General features: G+C 42.3%; 1 protein-coding gene across 1 annotated transcript; it reads left to right on the top strand.

Annotated features, from left to right (window-relative positions):
* Nucleotides 1-275: 275 nt before the first annotated feature.
* On the top strand, nt 276-2870 carry LOC122003801 (serine carboxypeptidase-like 34). Its single transcript, XM_042558811.1, has 9 exons — nt 276-550; nt 1175-1284; nt 1348-1443; nt 1525-1617; nt 1685-1773; nt 1856-2152; nt 2239-2375; nt 2446-2538; nt 2615-2870. Exons 1-9 carry the CDS (start codon nt 276-278, stop codon nt 2868-2870), a joined length of 1446 nt encoding a protein of 481 aa, XP_042414745.1.
* Nucleotides 2871-19496: the final 16626 nt, after the last annotated feature.

Genomic DNA, 19496 nt, shown 5'->3' with positions numbered 1-19496 from the left:
TTATGGGTTTTAAACGAATTCTCCAACAGAATTAAATTGTTTTAACGTCTAATACTAATGCTGGATCTCTTCTCCTCTCCTCTGGCATTCATCGGCCAACAGAATTAAATTGTTTTAACGTCTAATACTAATGCTGGATCTCTTCTCCTCTCCTCTGGCATTCATCGGCACCTATTGTTCGTCAGTTCAACCATCAAGCTATTTAAGGTATTTTGCAAAATCACCCACAACTATAAATTCACCATTCCTTTCCTTCTGTTGCTTAATTCAACCGCATGGCGCTTTCTTCTTCTTCTTCCTCTCTCTTCCTCCTCCTCCTCCTCTTCTCTCTTCTCCTTCTCTTCCCGTCCCACTCCTCCGGCCATGAAGCAGCCTCCGCGCAGCAGCAGGCCGACCGCGTCTCCCATCTCCCCGGCCATCCGCCGGTGACCTTCCGCCAATTCGCCGGCTACGTCACCGTCAACGAGACTCACGGCCGCGCCCTCTTCTACTGGTTCTTCGAAGCCACTCACGACGCCCACAACAAGCCCCTCCTCCTCTGGCTCAACGGAGGAACTTCCTCATCTATTTACCTTCTCTTCGATCAATCACTGTCACGGTTGCTAATCTCTCACGCCATAACTCAAAGAAAAACAAAGCAATTAATCATTTGACAGTTTAAATCACATCAACAAACATAGCACTCCAGTCAATCATTGCACAGTTTGCTCCTTTCTCTTTCTTTCCCAGTTCAGACATTCAATATTCAGAGGTTTATAGGTGAACTCACTCAGCAACTAATTCTGCTTCTTCACATTCATGACACAAAACAAGGCCTTTGACATTGAGTATTAATTACTGGATTATTATCTCATCCTTGGTCAAAATTATATATATATATATCCTCCTTGGATCTGCTTTCTCTTGATTTCATCATAAGCAAAGCTTCTTGTTTGACCAGCTTTGGTCAAATACTTTGTTTGCATGGCTGAATTAAGCTCTGGTGAAAGTGCCTAATGGCCATGGAAGTATCTGAAGCTACTGGTAGATGTGTTTGTGTTGATGGAGTGCTCTGCTTAGCCATGTTTTCATGGAGTGTGCCTCACTAAAGTGATCTCTTTTGTTGTTTTTTTTTGTCAGTAAAGAAGGTTACAAATTTCTTGTTTTCAGTCTTTACTTAGCATTGTTTGTGTCTAGGGCCTGGCTGTTCTTCCATAGGGTATGGGGAGGCAGAAGAATTGGGGCCTTTCTTGATCCAAAAGGGCGTCCCGGAACTCGGACTCAATAACCATTCATGGAACAAAGGCAAGCCTTGTCAGTTAACATCTTGGTGAAGTCTGAACATTTCTGATAGTTATCTGATTGCAGAGGCCAATTTGCTGTTTCTGGAGTCGCCGGTAGGAGTGGGGTTTTCATATACTAATACAAGCTCTGACTTGAACAAACTAGGAGACACGATCACTGGTAAGTTTCATAGCTTGATGGAGGCATTTGGATCAAAAATAAGTTTCATAACTCGATTGTTTTCTGATTACCAAATTGTAGCTGAAGATGCCTACATCTTTCTTGTGAATTGGTTTAAGAGGTTTCCACGATTCAAGTCTCACGACTTCTATATTGCCGGGGAAAGTTATGCCGGTAAGTAAGTCACAGACTTACCTTGAATTCTTGAAAGTTAAATGACTTCTCTATGATTACGTGATAGGGCATTATGTGCCACAACTTTCGGAGAAGATTTTCGATGAGAATAAGATTGTTCCGGCCAAAAACTACATAAATTTCAAAGGTTTCATTGTAAGATGCATGCCCTCTCCTTCTGTTTACATGAATTAGTGGTATCGAAGCTAACAATGAGGTGAAACTATTGCTCTCTTAGATCGGGAATGCCTTGATGGATGATGAAACTGATCAGACTGGTATGATAGACTATGCATGGGATCATGCAGTGATATCCGATCGAGTTTACCATGATGTGAAGAACAATTGCAATTTCAGTAAAGAAAATGTCACCGATGCCTGTAGTAGTTCATTGGATGAGTTTTTTGCAGTTTACAATATCATCGATATGTATAGCCTATATTCTCTAGAATGTGTAGATTCAAACTCCACCATGGCTTCAAATAGAAGGTCCTATTTTGTTGAAGGTGCTTCCCCTAAGATACTCTCTAGACATGTAAGTTCTTCCTTCATTTTAGAAAGTCTTCTTGTTCATCTATGAAATTAACTTTTAGTTTATCTTTTTTCTCCCCTCTCTTTCAGAGTGGATGGCATCGAAAGCCAGTCGGTTACGATCCATGTGTTCTGAATTACACCGAGAAATACTTTAACAGGCCAGATGTGCAAGAAGCTCTACATGCCAATGCCACTAAGATTGGCTACACTTGGACTCATTGCAGGTAAAAACACAGGCAATTGGCAAAATACAGTGTTCTTGTCGTCTAATTGACACCATTTGAGCTCGTGCAGCGATGCGATCTCCAAGTGGAATGATGCACCTTCCTCTGTGCTCCCGGTGATCCGCAAGCTCATCGATGGCGACATTCGAGTGTGGGTTTTCAGGTGAGAATTGCAAGGACTAGCAATTACTGAACTAGACCATGAACTGTGAGTTTCATATCTGAATTGTGTGTTGCAGTGGAGATACTGATGGAAGAATACCGGTGACCTCCACAAGACTGACACTGAACAAACTTGGCCTGAAAACTATTCAGGAATGGAAGCCATGGTATGACAGAATGCAGGTCGGCGGGTGGACCATCATCTTCGAGGGGCTAACGTTTGTGACGGTGCGTGGTGCCGGCCACCAAGTGCCTACATTTGCTCCCAGGCAAGCGCAGCAGCTCATTCGGCACTTCTTGGCAGATCAGCAATTGCCTTCTTCCCCTTTTTAGTACCGTAAGTGTTCTTGGCTGGCCTTCTTCACGGAAGCTTATGGCAGTCGGAAGATTCAACTGTAAAGGGGTTAAATAAGGAAGCGAAAGTCAATAGATTTAAGAGTCTTCAATTTAATGCAATAAAAATGTTGAATTACTGTCAAATGATTGAAATGAAATATCGGAAAATAAATTCCACATGATTGTTGGAAATGACAAATTTGCAGTCAGCATCAGCTTGCTTTTTTAGTTGGCTATTTAAGTAAAAATCTTCATAATTATAAGGGGAGATATTAAGTCCATGATTATAAAATATTTAGAACGTTATGAGTACGGTTTTTATCCTACATACACATCTTCATTTATAGTTTTTAAGATTAAAAGTCATTTTGTGATATCAGAATATTATAGATCCACATTCAGAAAGAGATAAAATCATGATTTGAAGTGAATATATTATATAGAAAGACATACTATGTATGTGTGAAAGCTATAAATAAGGTGGTAGGTGATTTCGATAAGGATTATGGTGATGTCCCTAGAGTATTTTGTGAGCTAAAATATAGAGACATAGATACATACGTTGCATTGAAAAAAAATGATGATAAATTTCAACATTATTTTTGGGCTTTTGGTGTATATGGAAGAGTTTTTTAAACATATTTTTGAAAATATTAAAATTGATGCAACACACCTGAGGGGCAAATATCCTGGTGTATTATCAATAGCCATAGCAGTAGATAGTAATGAAAATCTTCTTCCAGTAAAGCTATTAAATCATGGAATATTAAATATAACAATTGATGAGGTTGAGTGTGATGCTGCATGAGATTGATTTTTAAATCATTTAAAGATATTTCTGTTAATGCAGAAAGCATCAGACGATCGAGCCTAAATTTTAATTATGATAAAGGGTTCAAAGTTAAGTTATCTTGTGATCTAACACGTTGAACTAAGTATGCAAGAAAGTCCTAAGTGATCTTAGGTAAAGAAAAGTCCTAGCTGCGGTTAGGCAACAAAGTCTTGGTCCAGGGGATTGGGCAAAGTCTTGACGGGTCGAGGATTTTGGGCGAAATTCTATAGTCGAGGACTCTAGGTGAAAATCCTAGGGGTCGCGGACACCAGGTGGAAGATTGGAGGGATTGTGGAGTTGACGTCCACATGAAGTTCTGAAGTCTCGGACGCTGAGCAGAAGTCTAATCGGTCTGGAGGACCCGTCTGACAAAAGATAAACTTTCCTGAGAGAAGTAGGTGAGGACGCGTTCCTTGTTGAGGAAACAATAGGTGTCGATTCGACCTAGAGTTTCCGAAAAATCCGAAAGTCAGAACCGGACAATCCAGAGACTGTCAAATAATTTATTATTCATATTTTATTGTACTAATTTCTTTTTTCAGGGTAGATTTGGTATTTTGAACAAATGTATCTTGTAGGGAGTGAAAAGCACATAAAAGGCTCGGATGAATAGTGTTTAAGGTGCCTCCGGGGCTGTTGGAGGTGCCTCCGGAGGTTTGGATGAAAGTCCGTGCGGAGAGGCGCGAAGGTGCCATCCAAGAGCCTGAAGGTGCCTTGGAGCTAGGATAGAAGGTGTCTTCCATGAACTTGAAGGCGCCTTTGAAGGGATAAAGTTCACATACTGCAGAGGTTATCGAGTCCACAAATTTGGGGATAGAAATCTAAGCTGGAGGCGCCTTTAATAGGGTTGAAGGCGCCTTCAATAGCCCATAAAAGGAGACCACGAGCAGTGCATTGAACACATTTTGTCTTCGTGATCTTTCTCTTGCGCGTTGCTACAAAGATGATCCGACGAAGCCGTAACACTACTCTGACGATCGAAAGTTGTACTTTCATAATTCTACATTGTCGGTATAATTTTAAATTACTGTAATTAAGTTCTGTACTTGTAATTCTGTAATTTGTAATGTTTTTCCAAAATTATAGTGGTTGCCCAATGAAAGTGATCAACGATCGCGGGTCTTGGAGTAGGAGTCTTCATAGGCTCCGAACCAAGTAAAACATGGTCTTGTTAGCGTTGTTTCTCTTTTCTTTCTTTTCGTTGCGTTTTACTCGATTGTTTTAAAAGTGTGAAAAAATCACGAGCGTTATTCACCCCCCTCTAGCACATCTTGATCCTACAATTTCTTGCAGTTGATCTATTAAATATGACAATTATATCTGATGGATATTATGGAATGTTATCTGCAATAAGTAAAGTTTACCCTACTATTTACCTTGGATTATTTTGTCATTATTTGTCTTGTAATATGGTTACAGATACTCATGACAGACCTATATTAGGATTATTTTGGACTACAGCTAGAACAAATATAATTCCATAATTTGATCAAATCATGCTAACTATGTTAGAGACACATGTAGATGCTTATAAATGACTTAAAAAAATAGAACCTACAAATGGCAAATGCACATTTCCCTGGTAGAAGGTACTCAATATTGACAACGAATTGTTTGAAAGCATGAATGCATTATTCAAGAAGACCTGAGAACCCCAATTACAATACTAATAAACAACACAAGAAGGAAGGTTGCTCATTGGTTTTATAACCATAGGGAGCAAGTGGCTAATTCTCCAAGAGTATTGACACCATTAGCTATGAAGGAGATTGACATTGGGAAATAAAAAATTGGGTACTATACGGTTCATCCACATACCAGAAAAGAAATGAAGGTATAAACTTCTTCATCATCCTATATAATTGACATGGAGTTTTGTAAATGTGATTACGACGAGTTTCAAATTTTAGGGCTTCCTTGCTCACACGCTATGGCAGTGTGTCTATACATGAACATGGACCCATATAAGTATTGTGAGCATTATTTCTTATTTAAAACTTGGAAAAATACTTACATGGATCATATTTCATGTAGAAGTAAATAATATTGTTTTACCATCTAGTAGCCTTGTGCAACCTAGAAGAAGGAAGAAGGCAAGGATCCTGCCCAAGCACATAGGAAAGGTTAAAAACAAGTATAGTAGGTGCAAATAATTGGGTCATAATAAAAGATCATATAGAATCCCTCCAACAAGTTAATACATGTATTGGTGTTCTTGTATTAGCATTCTTTTGTGTTAGTGCTCAACTTTTGTATGTATTTGGCACACAATCCTATCTTTGTGATGAATGAACATATATGTATATTTTGTTAAATATATTCAGATCTGTATTTTGCTAAATATATTTAAATATCTCAATGTAATATTATCTAGCTATGTTATATTCATATGTTCTTTTATATAGATATATAAATTGTGAGTGTTGGTATGTAAAATTAGAATGTTTTGGATGCAATGTTTGAAAAATGGATGATAGACATTCACTATTTAGACAATCTAATGGATTGTTATTGGATTTTGTAAAATTGGTGTGTTGTGTTGCTGTAAATTATTGTGTTGTTGTATTTTTAATTTTTTTTTTGTATCGGATTGTGTAAAGTATTGTGTAAACTTTATATGTTATATAAAGTAGTGTTCAACAAATCATTGCTCTCGATATGGTGTATTATAATGATGTTTGAGGGCATGAATTTATTCAAGATACCATCCTGAATACATTGGAACTGGTCTTATGTTAATTTGATGTTGTTTGGTCCATCAACTAATTTTGGTTAAAATCAACTAATAGACCTTAGCAACTCTAAAAATAAAAAATTCATATCATAAGAAAGAGGAGAGATCAACGATCTCAAATATGATGTGTTTGACTGCTCATCATTGTTGTATCATTTTTATTTTTTACTTCCGCCATCATTTCTCATGGAAGAATCGTGTTCAAACAATCGCTACTCTCGTGATGGTGTATCACAATGTTGTTTGAGGTCATGGATATATTCAGGAGACTAGTCCAAGCATATAGGAATTGGTCGCATGCCAATCTGATATTGTTTGGCCCATCAGCTGATTTTGGTCAAAATTGACAGATGGACTTTAGAAACTCTAAAAATTGAAATTTTCATATATTAAGAAAGAGGGATCAAGAATCTCAAATATGGTGTGCTTGAGTGATCATAATCGCCGTATCATTTATATTTAGCTTTCAACATCATTTGTGAATCAATCGAATCTATTTGGCATCTAGTCCACTGATATAGTAATCAGTCAAATCGATGGTGTATCAGTCGAATCGATTCGTCTCTGTTCAATTCAGAAACTCAATCAGTCGACTAATTTTTTATCAGTCAAATTGATTCATCCCTGTTAACTTCAGAAACTGAACTAATCAATTGATTTACCATATCAATCGAATTGATTTGTCTCTGTTTACTTCAGAAACTGAATCAGTCAACTAAATTTTTCTATCAGTCAAAATGATTCGTTTTTGTTCCCTTCCTAATAACTTCCCAATCAAATCAATTGTTTATATCAGTCGAATGATTCTATGATCAATTTGACTAATTTGAATATCAGTCAATTGATTTAAATTGTTCTTTTAGATAGAGAAATAAATTGTTATGTTGTGTTGTTGTAAATTGATGTGTTCTAATTTTTTTTTTATTGGATTGGGTAAAGTAAGCTCATAGGAATTTTTTTGTTTTGTAAATTGTTGTGTTGTTGTTTCATTTATCATGGCCAAATTATGTTCAAAAAATTACTGCTCTTGATATAATATATAGTAATGATGTTAGAGAGCATTTTCACATTCAATAGAACAGTTTGAGCTAATAGAAATTGGTTGTATATTATTCCGATATTTTTTGGTCCATCAGCCAATTTTGGTCAAAGCCGGCTGATGGACTTTATCAAATCTAAAAATCATAAATTTATTATCATAAGAAAAAGGAGATATCAAAGATCTCAAATATAATATGTTTCAATGATCATCATCTAGGTTTCATTTATATTGAGCTTACAATGTCATTTATTGTGGCTGAATTATGTTTAAAAATTCATTTCTTTCAATACGTTGTATTGTAATGATGATAGATAGCATTTTTCACATTTAGAAGACTAGCCTGAGCTTATAGCAATTGGTCTTATGTCAATCCGATGTCATTTAGTCTATCAACTAGTTTTGGTCAAAATTGGCTGATAGACTTTAGCAACTCTAAAAATCATAAATTTATTATCATAAGAAAGAGGAGGGATCAAGGATCTCACATATGGTATGTTTTAGTGATCATCATATAGGTTTCATTTATATTGAGCTTATAACTTCATTTATTATGGCCGAACCATGTTTTAAAAATCATCTCTCTAGTACGTTGTATCGTAATGATATTAGATAGCATTTTCACATTTAGGAGGCCAACTGTAAAATACCGGAAATAGGCGGATATTAATAAAGGAATTTTCCAGAATTTTTGGAGATTTTTCGGGAATTTTTCGGAGCTCGTACGGACGGGTTGACGGGGATAAAAACGGGGTCCGGAAAAGCCTGTTTAGGCGACCCGTATAAGCGAGGAAATGTTTATATTTACATTTCCTTTTCTTAATTTCTTTTATTTTCTGTTTATTCCCATTTTTTTTCCCCTCTTCCGCGAGCCCGAGTCCATCTCCCCGACGCCGCCCGAAGCTTCTCCTTGCCCTAACCGGCGCCGCACAGCCGCCGCCACTGCCTCCTTTTTCCTCTCCTCTGGTCCGGCGAGACGTCGCCGTCCGCCCCTCTTGGCCGGAAGTTAGCCTCTGCCGTAGCCACCTCTCGCCGCCACCACAGCCTCGGCCTCCGTTGCCGTGCCTAGGTTCACCGCCGACCACCTCTGCCTTAGCCTCTTCACCGCTGCCACTGCCGGCCCAGTTGTTGTGCCCTGCATTGGTCACGACCACTTTGCCCTAGATTGCGAAATTCGGAAGATAGGTAAGGAAATTTTGGTATTTTTGGTTGGAGGCTCAGATTTACAGAGTATTGGGTGCTGCCCTAATTGATAGTATAGGGTATTTAATTGTTGTTGTGGATTTTATTTTGATCCTGGTAGTGTGGAGGATTTTTCAGCAGCAAGCAACCTTTCACTGCATTCATTTGGATTGTGAAACTGAGGTAAGGTTTAGGGTTTTACTTTGATCATGTTGTTAATGATTGATTGATAGGATTAGGTAGTTTGGAATTGATCTAACGGTGGATTGGGGATTAGGTAACTAACCCTAATTTATCGTTAGACTTTATTTAGATAAGTTGATGATTATTATTTAGGGTTTTGCCCTAAACGGTTTTAAGGATTTATTTAGCAATTCATTCGAATTTTAGCTAAATAAAAATATAATTATTGGATACAGGACTTTGACGCGAGACGAGTATCTCGGAGTCAGGATTTGGACCATTTTATCGGAGGCGGGTACTTTTGACTTATGTCATTTGATATGCTTAGTAATTAAATTAACATGTTGCATTAATTGTGTTTCTTATCTGTTTTCGGTTAATCACTACCCAAATCTTACATGCTTGATTGATTGATTGGTTTTGCATCTCAGGTATATTTTTACCTGTTTATACATGCTTATAGGGGTAGTGATATGCCATGCTTGACCATGTTCAGGACCTAGGTTTTTATACCTTCAGTGTACCTTTGATTATACCATGCTTCACCATGTTCAGGACCTAGGTTGTATACCTTATCTGATCTGTGTACCGTTGTTTTGATTCATTAACTTATGGTGCACCTTCTATATATAACATGGTTTAGCTCAGGATATATTGTGGTTAGTGCCATGCACCATTTGCATGATTGCATGCTGTGCGATAGTCCGCTCCATTATTGTTGAGCACATCGCCAGTTACATGGATCTGCACACACCACCACTCATGGGTTAGTGGTCGATTCAGGCAGAGTGTGTTGCAGCAGGACTCTGTTAGGCACCGTTGGTCCGCTCATGGGTAGTGCGACGCAGCGTGGTAGCCGGCAGTTATACCTTCCCGTCATTTCGTACTGGGAGATGAGAGCATTGCGCTCCCCCATTTATGATTTGGGGTAGGAGGATAGGTGTACTCCGACAGCATCCCGTCCACTCGGTCACTCATCAGGAGTAGTGACGACAGAGTGCACGGTTGTCACAGCCCTACCCACTCGGCCTCACTTTTGTATGAGATGATCGACTGGCGTCAGGGGTGACCAGGACGCATCATTGGCATCATATGCATGATGCATTTATTTCTTGTGTTTGTGGTTGCTGCATTTATATGCTGCATATTGTTTGGATACCTATGTTTGACATGCATACAGGATTCCTATACCACTCGGACTGTTTGACCTTATACTCAGGACCTGGTTAGTACAGCATTCTCCTGTTTACTTCAGATGCATATTTATATCTTCATTATATCAGGAGACTGTACGCATGATTAGTGTTAGGTGTTATTTCTTTACTTTGCATATCAATTGTACCTGCTGAGTGTTGGACTCACCCCGCCTCCATTGTTGATATTTTCAGGTTGATGCTGTCAGGAGAGAGTTCCAGTTGCTGGTCCCTGCAGACCTCGAGGATAGGATTTGGTTTCCGTTTTGGTTTCTTTTCTGTTATAGACTATTTAAAACTTGTTATGTTTTAGATTTATTCCACCTATGGACGTTGTATGGATTTTATGATATCGATGGATTTGGATTTGGTTTTTATTCTACTACATGCCTGCCTGGTTGGCAGAAGAGGTGAGTTCGTCGGTTTTGAGCTTTACGAGTGTAGCTGATTAGGGTGGTTTTTGAGTCAGAGTATTATTACTGCGTGGTTGTGTCAGCCAGAGGCTGAATATATATATATAAACTGCGTGGTGATTGATTTTCATTACTGTTATTATTCCAGCCGCCTGTGGCTGAGTATTTAGTGCTTGTAGAAAATTTTGATTGTCCGCCGTACAGGGGAGATGCTGCCGAAATTTTCTCGGACAGGGACTCCTCTGGGGCGTGACAATTTAGTGGTATCAGAGCACAGTTTTACGATCTTTTGTTTCGTATTTTGGATTTTCGGGATTTATCTGATACCAATTTAGTGGTATCAGAGCGGGTTATGATACCTGCTTTTGGTTTCTGGAGATTTATCGGATACCTGATGTTGGTATTCTGGATATTTGGGTTAGCCAGGTTTGCGAGTCAAACTGGGCATTAGCGGATTTTCGATATGTTATGTTTCGGATTTCCGTTTCGGATTTATTGGATTTCCGGCGATATTCTCGTTCGGAATTTTGAGGTCAAATTGGGGACGGAACATCTCCAGACAGCAAATAGGTATGTTGTTATTTTATGTTTGTTATATTGGTATTGATATCTGTAATTTAATTTAACAGATATGAGACGATCTACTCGTATTGCTGCGAGACGTGGTGCTGGACGACCACGTGGGAGGACCACGGGATCTCTGGATATGCCAGAGATGCCCACTGTTAGTGAGCCTGTCAGTCAGGGACAGACTCAGGATGCAGCGGGAGCATCGGGCTCTCAAATCCCGATAGCTCCTGTAGAGATACCTACTTTGGCCACACCGACGGTGTCCACGCCTACCCTGTTTACAGTACCATCAGGAGTACCATTGGTGTACCCGACATCTGCACCAGTGCAGCCTACGACGTTTTCAGTGCCACCACCACTTGGATCTACAGTGTATCCTATACCAGTGGCACCTGTACCCCCAGTGCCTACAGTAGCAGCAGCTGCTCCACATTCGGTACCTTTACCTACCGTGCCTCCAGTTGCCACCACTTTTGTTCCACAGGCAGTACCACCGACGGCTTATGCTCCGTTATATACAGCAGCACCGGGAGTTCCTCCTCCGGTCTATTCCGCGGTACCACCTGTTGTATCAGTTCCAGTGTTTCCACCAGTTCCTGCAGCCGTCCCGACACAGATCACTGATATTGTCGCTGCACGAGCTAGGATTCCAGCACTGGCCGAGTCGATGAAGACTCGTTTCACTCTTTTCCGCGGGGATCTCGATCCGAGTATGGCTTTGTCGTGGATAGAGACTATGGAGCAGACTTTCTTCTATATGGCTTGCTCCGAGTGGGAGAAAGCAGAGCTGGCTGCCTATCATTTACGGGATGAAGCTAATGCCTGGTGGGTTACTCAGCGTGCTATTATGGGTGAGCGCAACGTCACATGGACCAGGTTCAGAGAGGCTTTTGAGAGCCGTTTCTTTCCACTGTCCTATCAGATGGCTCGCCGACAGGATTTTATGAGTCTGAGGCAGAATAATCGCTCTGTGACCGAGTATAATACTGAATTCCTCCGGTTGGCTCAGTTTTGTCCAGAGTTAGTTGCGGAGGACAGAACTCGCATGATGCAGTTTATACAGGGATTGGATGGTTATCTGCATGTACAGCTTGCCGGATTAGGGATTTCATCTTACTCTGATGCATTGAATCGAGCTTTGATGATAGAGTTAGCTCGGCAGACAGCATATCCGGACAGGAAAAGAAAGCATTCGGGTCAGACTTTAGGGCAGGTCCAGCAGACACAGGCTACAGGACAGCCTCAGAGCAGTCACAGACGATCAGGTCAGGGTACTTCTGGGGCGTCTCGTAGGCCTCAGAAATCAGGACGGTCTTCTTCAGGACGTTCCCGGTTTTCTCAGCAGAACCGGCAACCACCTTCCGGTGATACTCATTGTTTCAGATGTGGATCCAGAGATCACCTTGCCCCAGCTTGCTCTCTGGGACAGTCAGTTTGCTTTTATTGCAAACTGCCGGGGCACCAGAGCCGAGATTGTCAGCTGAAGGCTCAGCACACGGCTTCCGGAGGGTTAGGTCAGAGGGGACAGTCTAGTCAGTCAGGGGCATATCGAGGAGGGCAGAAAGCCCAATCTTCACAGCATCACAGCAGCAGCAGCAGCATTTGGCATGCTTGGACAGGAGTACTCCAGTGCTTCTGTAGCACCCCAGAGTTTTGCTCCAGGACCTTATTATCCGACTCAGGGGCAGTATCAGACTCAGTCCCAGCCAGCTGCACAGTATCAGTCACCATCCTCTCAGTCTTATCTGGCACATAGTCCAGCAGCGCCTCAGTGGCAGCGCTGGCAGCATTACCACCTCCTCCTCCGCCAGAGACTGGTCGTGTTCATGCGATTACCAGAGAGGATGCTCAGCGGGCCGACGGATCCGTTTTCCGCGGTACGATTTCTATTTATGCATTTACTGCTGATATTTTGATTGATACTGGTAGTTCGCATTCTTTTATATCCCGTACCTTTATGCGGGAGATTGGTAGATTACCTACTGTTAGGTTGCGGCGATTGACTGTCTCCCTACCGTCCGGTGATACTTTAGACGTCACCCAGGAGATCAGAGGTTGCCCGTTAGACTTTGGCAACATGATACTTACAGTAGATCTTCTAGTATTGGAGATGGTCGAGTTTGATATCATTCTTGGCATGGATTGGCTGTCAATATATCATGCTACCGTTGATTGCCAGACGAGGGTGGTCACCTTCCGGCCTCCGAACCAACCCTCGTGGAGTTTCACTGGCATCAGAGACGACGGCATCTCGATTATTTCGGCGATTCAGGCGCAGACTCACGGCTGTTATGGTTTTCTGTTATCGTTGATCAGTACTGAGGACAGCAGTAGTTCGCAGCTCTCCGATGTTCCTGTAGTCCGGGAGTACCCAGATGTATTTCCAGAGGAGCTGCCAGGTTTGCCTCCCAGAAGGCCAGTGGAATTTGCTATTGAGCTGATTCCGGGAACCGCGCCGACATCGAAAGCTCCGTATCGTATGGCACCAAAAGAGTTGAACGAGCTGAAGGTTCAACTCCAGGAGCTTTTAGACAGGGGATTTATTCGCCCTAGTGTTTCACCATGGGGTTCTCCAGTTCTGTTTGTCAAGAAAAAGGATGGTACCATGAGGTTGTGTATTGACTACAGGCAGCTGAATGCAGTGACCATCAGAAATAAATATCCATTACCACGGATCGAGGATTTGTTTGATCAGCTCAGAGGTACTTCAGTGTATTCTAAGATTGATCTGCGATCCGGATATCATCAGTTGAGAGTCAGAGATTCTGATATCCAGAAGACAGCTTTCCGTACCAGATACGGTCATTATGAGTTTTTGGTAATGCCATTTGGGCTTACCAATGCTCCAGCGGTGTTTATGGATTTGATGAACCGCATCTTTCTGGAGTATCTGGATCAGTTTGTTATCGTTTTCATTGATGACATATTGGTCTACTCTCGTTCGAGGAGGAGCATGCACATCTTCGCCTGTCTTGGAGATTCTTAGGCGGCATCACCGAAGTTCAACAAGTGTGCATTCGGCTATCTTCATTGGTTTTCGGGACACGTGGTTTCTAGCAGGTATTTCAGTTGATCCTCGAAGATCGAGGCATCACCGGTTGGGGCACCAAGTCGATTCGAGAGATCCAGATTTTAGGATTGGCGGATATTACCGACGCGTTTTGTCGAGGGATTCTCGCGTATTGCTATGTCACGTCTTACCCGGAAAGGCGTGAAGTTCATATGGTCCGAGGATTGCGAGACCGGCTCTGAGGCGGAGATTAGTGTCGGCTCCAGTGTTCTACCTTCGGAGAGGATGGGTTTGTACTTTACACCGACGCGTCTCTACTGGGGTTTGGGCTTATACAGCACGGCAGAGTAGTCTCTTATGCTTCTCGGCGGTGAAGGAGCATGAGAAGAACTACCCAGTTCATGACTGAGTTAGCTGCCATCATCTTTGCTCTTAAGCTTGGCGTCATCATTTATATGGTATCACATTTGAGATTCTCACCGATCATAAGAGTCTCAAATATATTTTCACTCGGAAGGAGCTTAATCTCCGACAGAGGAGATGGATGGAGTTCTGAAGGACTACGATTGTACCATTAGCTACCACCGGAAAGCTAATGTGGTTGCAGATGCACTCAGGAAGTCCGGAGGGACTTTGGCTTGCCACGGACTTGATCACGGACTTGATTCGAGTTTCTCGAGTTAGATCTTGAGGCGAGGACCGAGCGAGGGTATTACGGTTACCATAGTTGCTCGATCGTCGATCGGGACGAGGATCCGAGAGGCCTGAGCTAGTGATCGGCATTTGCGGTTTATTAGCGATCGAGATAGCTTCCGCAGACGAATTTACGAGACGAGGAGGTATCATATACTTCGAGGCGGGTTATCGTACCTCGGTCTCATCCGGTCTTACAGGAGTTATTACAGGAGGCACACCGTTCTCGATTTGCGATCCATCCAGGCGGGACCCGCATGTATCGAGACTTGAGGCGTTCCTACTGGTGGAACGGCATGAAGAAGGACATCGCGGATTTCGTAGCTAGATGTCTTGTTTGTCAGCAGGTGAAGGCTGAACACCAGAGACCTGCAGGGTTACTTCAGCGGATTCCTATTCCTGAGTGGAAGTGGGATCACATTACCATGGACTTTGTGGTAGGGTTGCCGAGGACACGACGAGGCCATGACGCGATTTGGGTAATCGTTGATCGATTAACCAAATCAGCGCACTTCTTAGCGATTCGGAGGACTGATCCCCTGGATCGATTAGCAGATTTGTATTGCCGAGAGATTATCAGACTACATGGCGTTCCATTGAGTATCATTTCGGATAGAGATCCACGGTTTACGTCTCGTTTCTGGCAGAGTCTGCAGCAGGCCTTGGGCACACAGCTCCGTTTCAGTACAGCCTTCCATCCACAGGCAGATGGACAGTCAGAGCGGACCATTCAGACTTTAGAGGACCTGCTGAGATCATGTGTTATGGATTTCGGAGGCAGTTGGGAGGACCATCTGCCATTGGTAGAGTTTGCCTACAACAACAGCTTCCATTCGGCTATCCAGATGGCACCGTTTGAGGCGTTGTATGGTAGACCTTGTCGGACACCCGTCCTCTGGGATGAGGTTGGAGAGGCCCAGATGTTGGGACCTCATAGAGTTCAGCAGGATGCAGAGTTGGTCTGTACTATCAGACGGAGGATGTCAGAGGCGCAGGATCGCCAGAAGAGTTATGCTGATCGGAGACGCAGACCACTAGAGTTCTCTGTTGGCGACCATGTATTTCTGCGAGTTTCACCCACGAAAGGGGTGAAGAGATTTGGCCTCAGAGGTAAGCTAGCTCCGCGGTACATTGGCCCTTTCGAGATCTTGGAGAGGATCGGAGCAGTAGCTTACCGACTGGCACTACCACCATCCCTGTCAGGCGTTCACGATGTATTTCACGTATCCATGTTGAGGAGATATGTACCCGATCCGACGCATGTGCTGGCAGATATTCCAGTTCCAGTTCAGCCTGACATTACTTATGAGGAGGTTCCGGTACGGATTCTCGACCGGAAGGAGCGTCAGTTGCGGAACAAGACTATCCGGCTGGTTAAAGTCGGATGGCAGCATCATTCAGACGAGGAGGCTACTTGGGAGCTCGAGGACACTATCCGAGCTCGATATCCCCATCTTTTCACTTGAGGTATGAGATTTATTTACCGTTCAGCATTTATACTCTATATCTGTTGTTAGTACTTGTTGATGGTAGATAACGAAATTTGGGGACCAAATTTTTATTAGTGGGGGAGAATGTAAAATACCGGAAATAGGCGGATATTAATAAAGGAATTTTCCAGAATTTTTGGAGATTTTTCGGGAATTTTTCGGAGCTCGTACGGACGGGTTGACGGGGATAAAAACGGGGTCCGGAAAAGCCTGTTTAGGCGACCCGTATAAGCGAGGAAATGTTTATATTTACATTTCCTTTTCTTAATTTCTTTTATTTTCTGTTTATTCCCATTTTTTTTCCCCTCTTCCGCGAGCCCGAGTCCATCTCCCCGACGCCGCCCGAAGCTTCTCCTTGCCCTAACCGGCGCCGCACAGCCGCCGCCACTGCCTCCTTTTTCCTCTCCTCTGGTCCGGCGAGACGTCGCCGTCCGCCCCTCTTGGCCGGAAGTTAGCCTCTGCCGTAGCCACCTCTCGCCGCCACCACAGCCTACGCCGGCCACTTCTTCTTCCTCTCCTCTCCTCTGGAAGCCCTAGCCGCCGGCGACTCCGCCCAGCATCGACCTCCACAGCGTCGGCAAACGCTGTTGTGCAACGCCGCCTACACCGTTGCTCTCGGCCTCCCTCTGCTGTCGCCGTGCCTAGGTTCACCGCCGACCACCTCTGCCTTAGCCTCTTCACCGCTGCCACTGCCGGCCCAGTTGTTGTGCCTTGCACTGCCGGCAGCCGACCACTTTGCCCTAGATTGCCGAAATTCAGAAGATAGGTAAGGAAATTTTGGTATTTTTGGTTGGAGGCTCAGATTTACAGAGTATTGGGTGCTGCCCTAATTGATAGTATAGGGTATTTAATTGTTGTTGTGGATTTTATTTTGATCCTGGTAGTGTGGAGGATTTTTCAGCAGCAAGCAACCTTTCACTGCATTCATTTGGATTGTGAAACTGAGGTAAGGTTTAGGGTTTTACTTTGATCATGTTGTTAATGATTGATTGATAGGATTAGGTAGTTTGGAATTGATCTAACGGTGGATTGGGGATTAGGTAACTAACCCTAATTTATCGTTAGACTTTATTTAGATAAGTTGATGATTATTATTTAGGGTTTTGCCCTAAACGGTTTTAAGGATTTATTTAGCAATTCATTCGAATTTTAGCTAAATAAAAATATAATTATTGGATACAGGACTTTGACGCGAGACGAGTATCTCGGAGTCAGGATTTGGACCATTTTATCGGAGGCGGGTACTTTTGACTTATGTCATTTGATATGCTTAGTAATTAAATTAACATGTTGCATTAATTGTGTTTCTTATCTGTTTTCGGTTAATCACTACCCAAATCTTACATGCTTGATTGATTGATTGGTTTTGCATCTCAGGTATATTTTTACCTGTTTATACATGCTTATAGGGGTAGTGATATGCCATGCTTGACCATGTTCAGGACCTAGGTTTTTATACCTTCAGTGTACCTTTGATTATACCATGCTTCACCATGTTCAGGACCTAGGTTGTATACCTTATCTGATCTGTGTACCGTTGTTTTGATTCATTAACTTATGGTGCACCTTCTATATATAACATGGTTTAGCTCAGGATATATTGTGGTTAGTGCCATGCACCATTTGCATGATTGCATGCTGTGCGATAGTCCGCTCCATTATTGTTGAGCACATCGCCAGTTACATGGATCTGCACACACCACCACTCATGGGTTAGTGGTCGATTCAGGCAGAGTGTGTTGCAGCAGGACTCTGTTAGGCACCGTTGGTCCGCTCATGGGTAGTGCGACGCAGCGTGGTAGCCGGCAGTTATACCTTCCCGTCATTTCGTACTGGGAGATGAGAGCATTGCGCTCCCCCATTTATGATTTGGGGTAGGAGGATAGGTGTACTCCGACAGCATCCCGTCCACTCGGTCACTCATCAGGAGTAGTGACGACAGAGTGCACGGTTGTCACAGCCCTACCCACTCGGCCTCACTTTTGTATGAGATGATCGACTGGCGTCAGGGGTGACCAGGACGCATCATTGGCATCATATGCATGATGCATTTATTTCTTGTGTTTGTGGTTGCTGCATTTATATGCTGCATATTGTTTGGATACCTATGTTTGACATGCATACAGGATTCCTATACCACTCGGACTGTTTGACCTTATACTCAGGACCTGGTTAGTACAGCATTCTCCTGTTTACTTCAGATGCATATTTATATCTTTCTTATATCAGGAGACTGTACGCATGATTAGTGTTAGGTGTTATTTCTTTACTTTGCATATCAATTGTACCTGCTGAGTGTTGGACTCACCCCGCCTCCATTGTTGATATTTTCAGGTTGATGCTGTCAGGAGAGAGTTCCAGTTGCTGGTCCCTGCAGACCTCGAGGATAGGATTTGGTTTCCGTTTTGGTTTCTTTTCTGTTATAGACTATTTAAAACTTGTTATGTTTTAGATTTATTCCACCTATGGACGTTGTATGGATTTTATGATATCGATGGATTTGGATTTGGTTTTTATTCTACTACATGCCTGCCTGGTTGGCAGAAGAGGTGAGTTCGTCGGTTTTGAGCTTTACGAGTGTAGCTGATTAGGGTGGTTTTTGAGTCAGAGTATTATTACTGCGTGGTTGTGTCAGCCAGAGGCTGAATATATATATATAAACTGCGTGGTGATTGATTTTCATTACTGTTATTATTCCAGCCGCCTGTGGCTGAGTATTTAGTGCTTGTAGAAAATTTTGATTGTCCGCCGTACAGGGGAGATGCTGCCGAAATTTTCTCGGACAGGGACTCCTCTGGGGCGTGACACCAACCCAAGCTCATAGAAATTGATCTTATGTCAATCCGATATCGTTTGGTTTATCAGTCAATTTTGATCAAAACTGGCTAATGGAGTTTAACAACGGTAAAAATTGTAAATTTATTATCATAAGAAAGAGGATGGATCAAATATCTCAAATATGATGTGTTTTAGTGATCATCATTTAGGTTTCATTTACATTGAGCTTACAATGTCATTTATTGTGGATGAATCATGTTTAAAAAATCATCACTCTCAATAGGCTGTATCATAATGATGTTAGATAGCATTTTCACATTTAGGAGACCAACCTGAGCTTATAGGAATTGGTCTTATGTCAATCTAATATCGTTTAGTCCATCAACCAATTTTGGTCAAAACATGCTGATGGATTTTAGCAACTCTAAAAATTATAAATTTATTATCAAAAGAAAGAGGAGGGATCAAGGATCTCAAATATGGTGTGTTTCAGTAATCATCATCTA

Source organism: Zingiber officinale, chromosome 7B (assembly GCF_018446385.1).
Source record: "Zingiber officinale cultivar Zhangliang chromosome 7B, Zo_v1.1, whole genome shotgun sequence".
Classification (NCBI taxonomy): domain Eukaryota; kingdom Viridiplantae; phylum Streptophyta; class Magnoliopsida; order Zingiberales; family Zingiberaceae; genus Zingiber; species Zingiber officinale.
The sequence above is the reverse complement of the archived record's forward strand: the minus strand, read 5'-3'. Positions and strand labels throughout refer to the sequence as shown.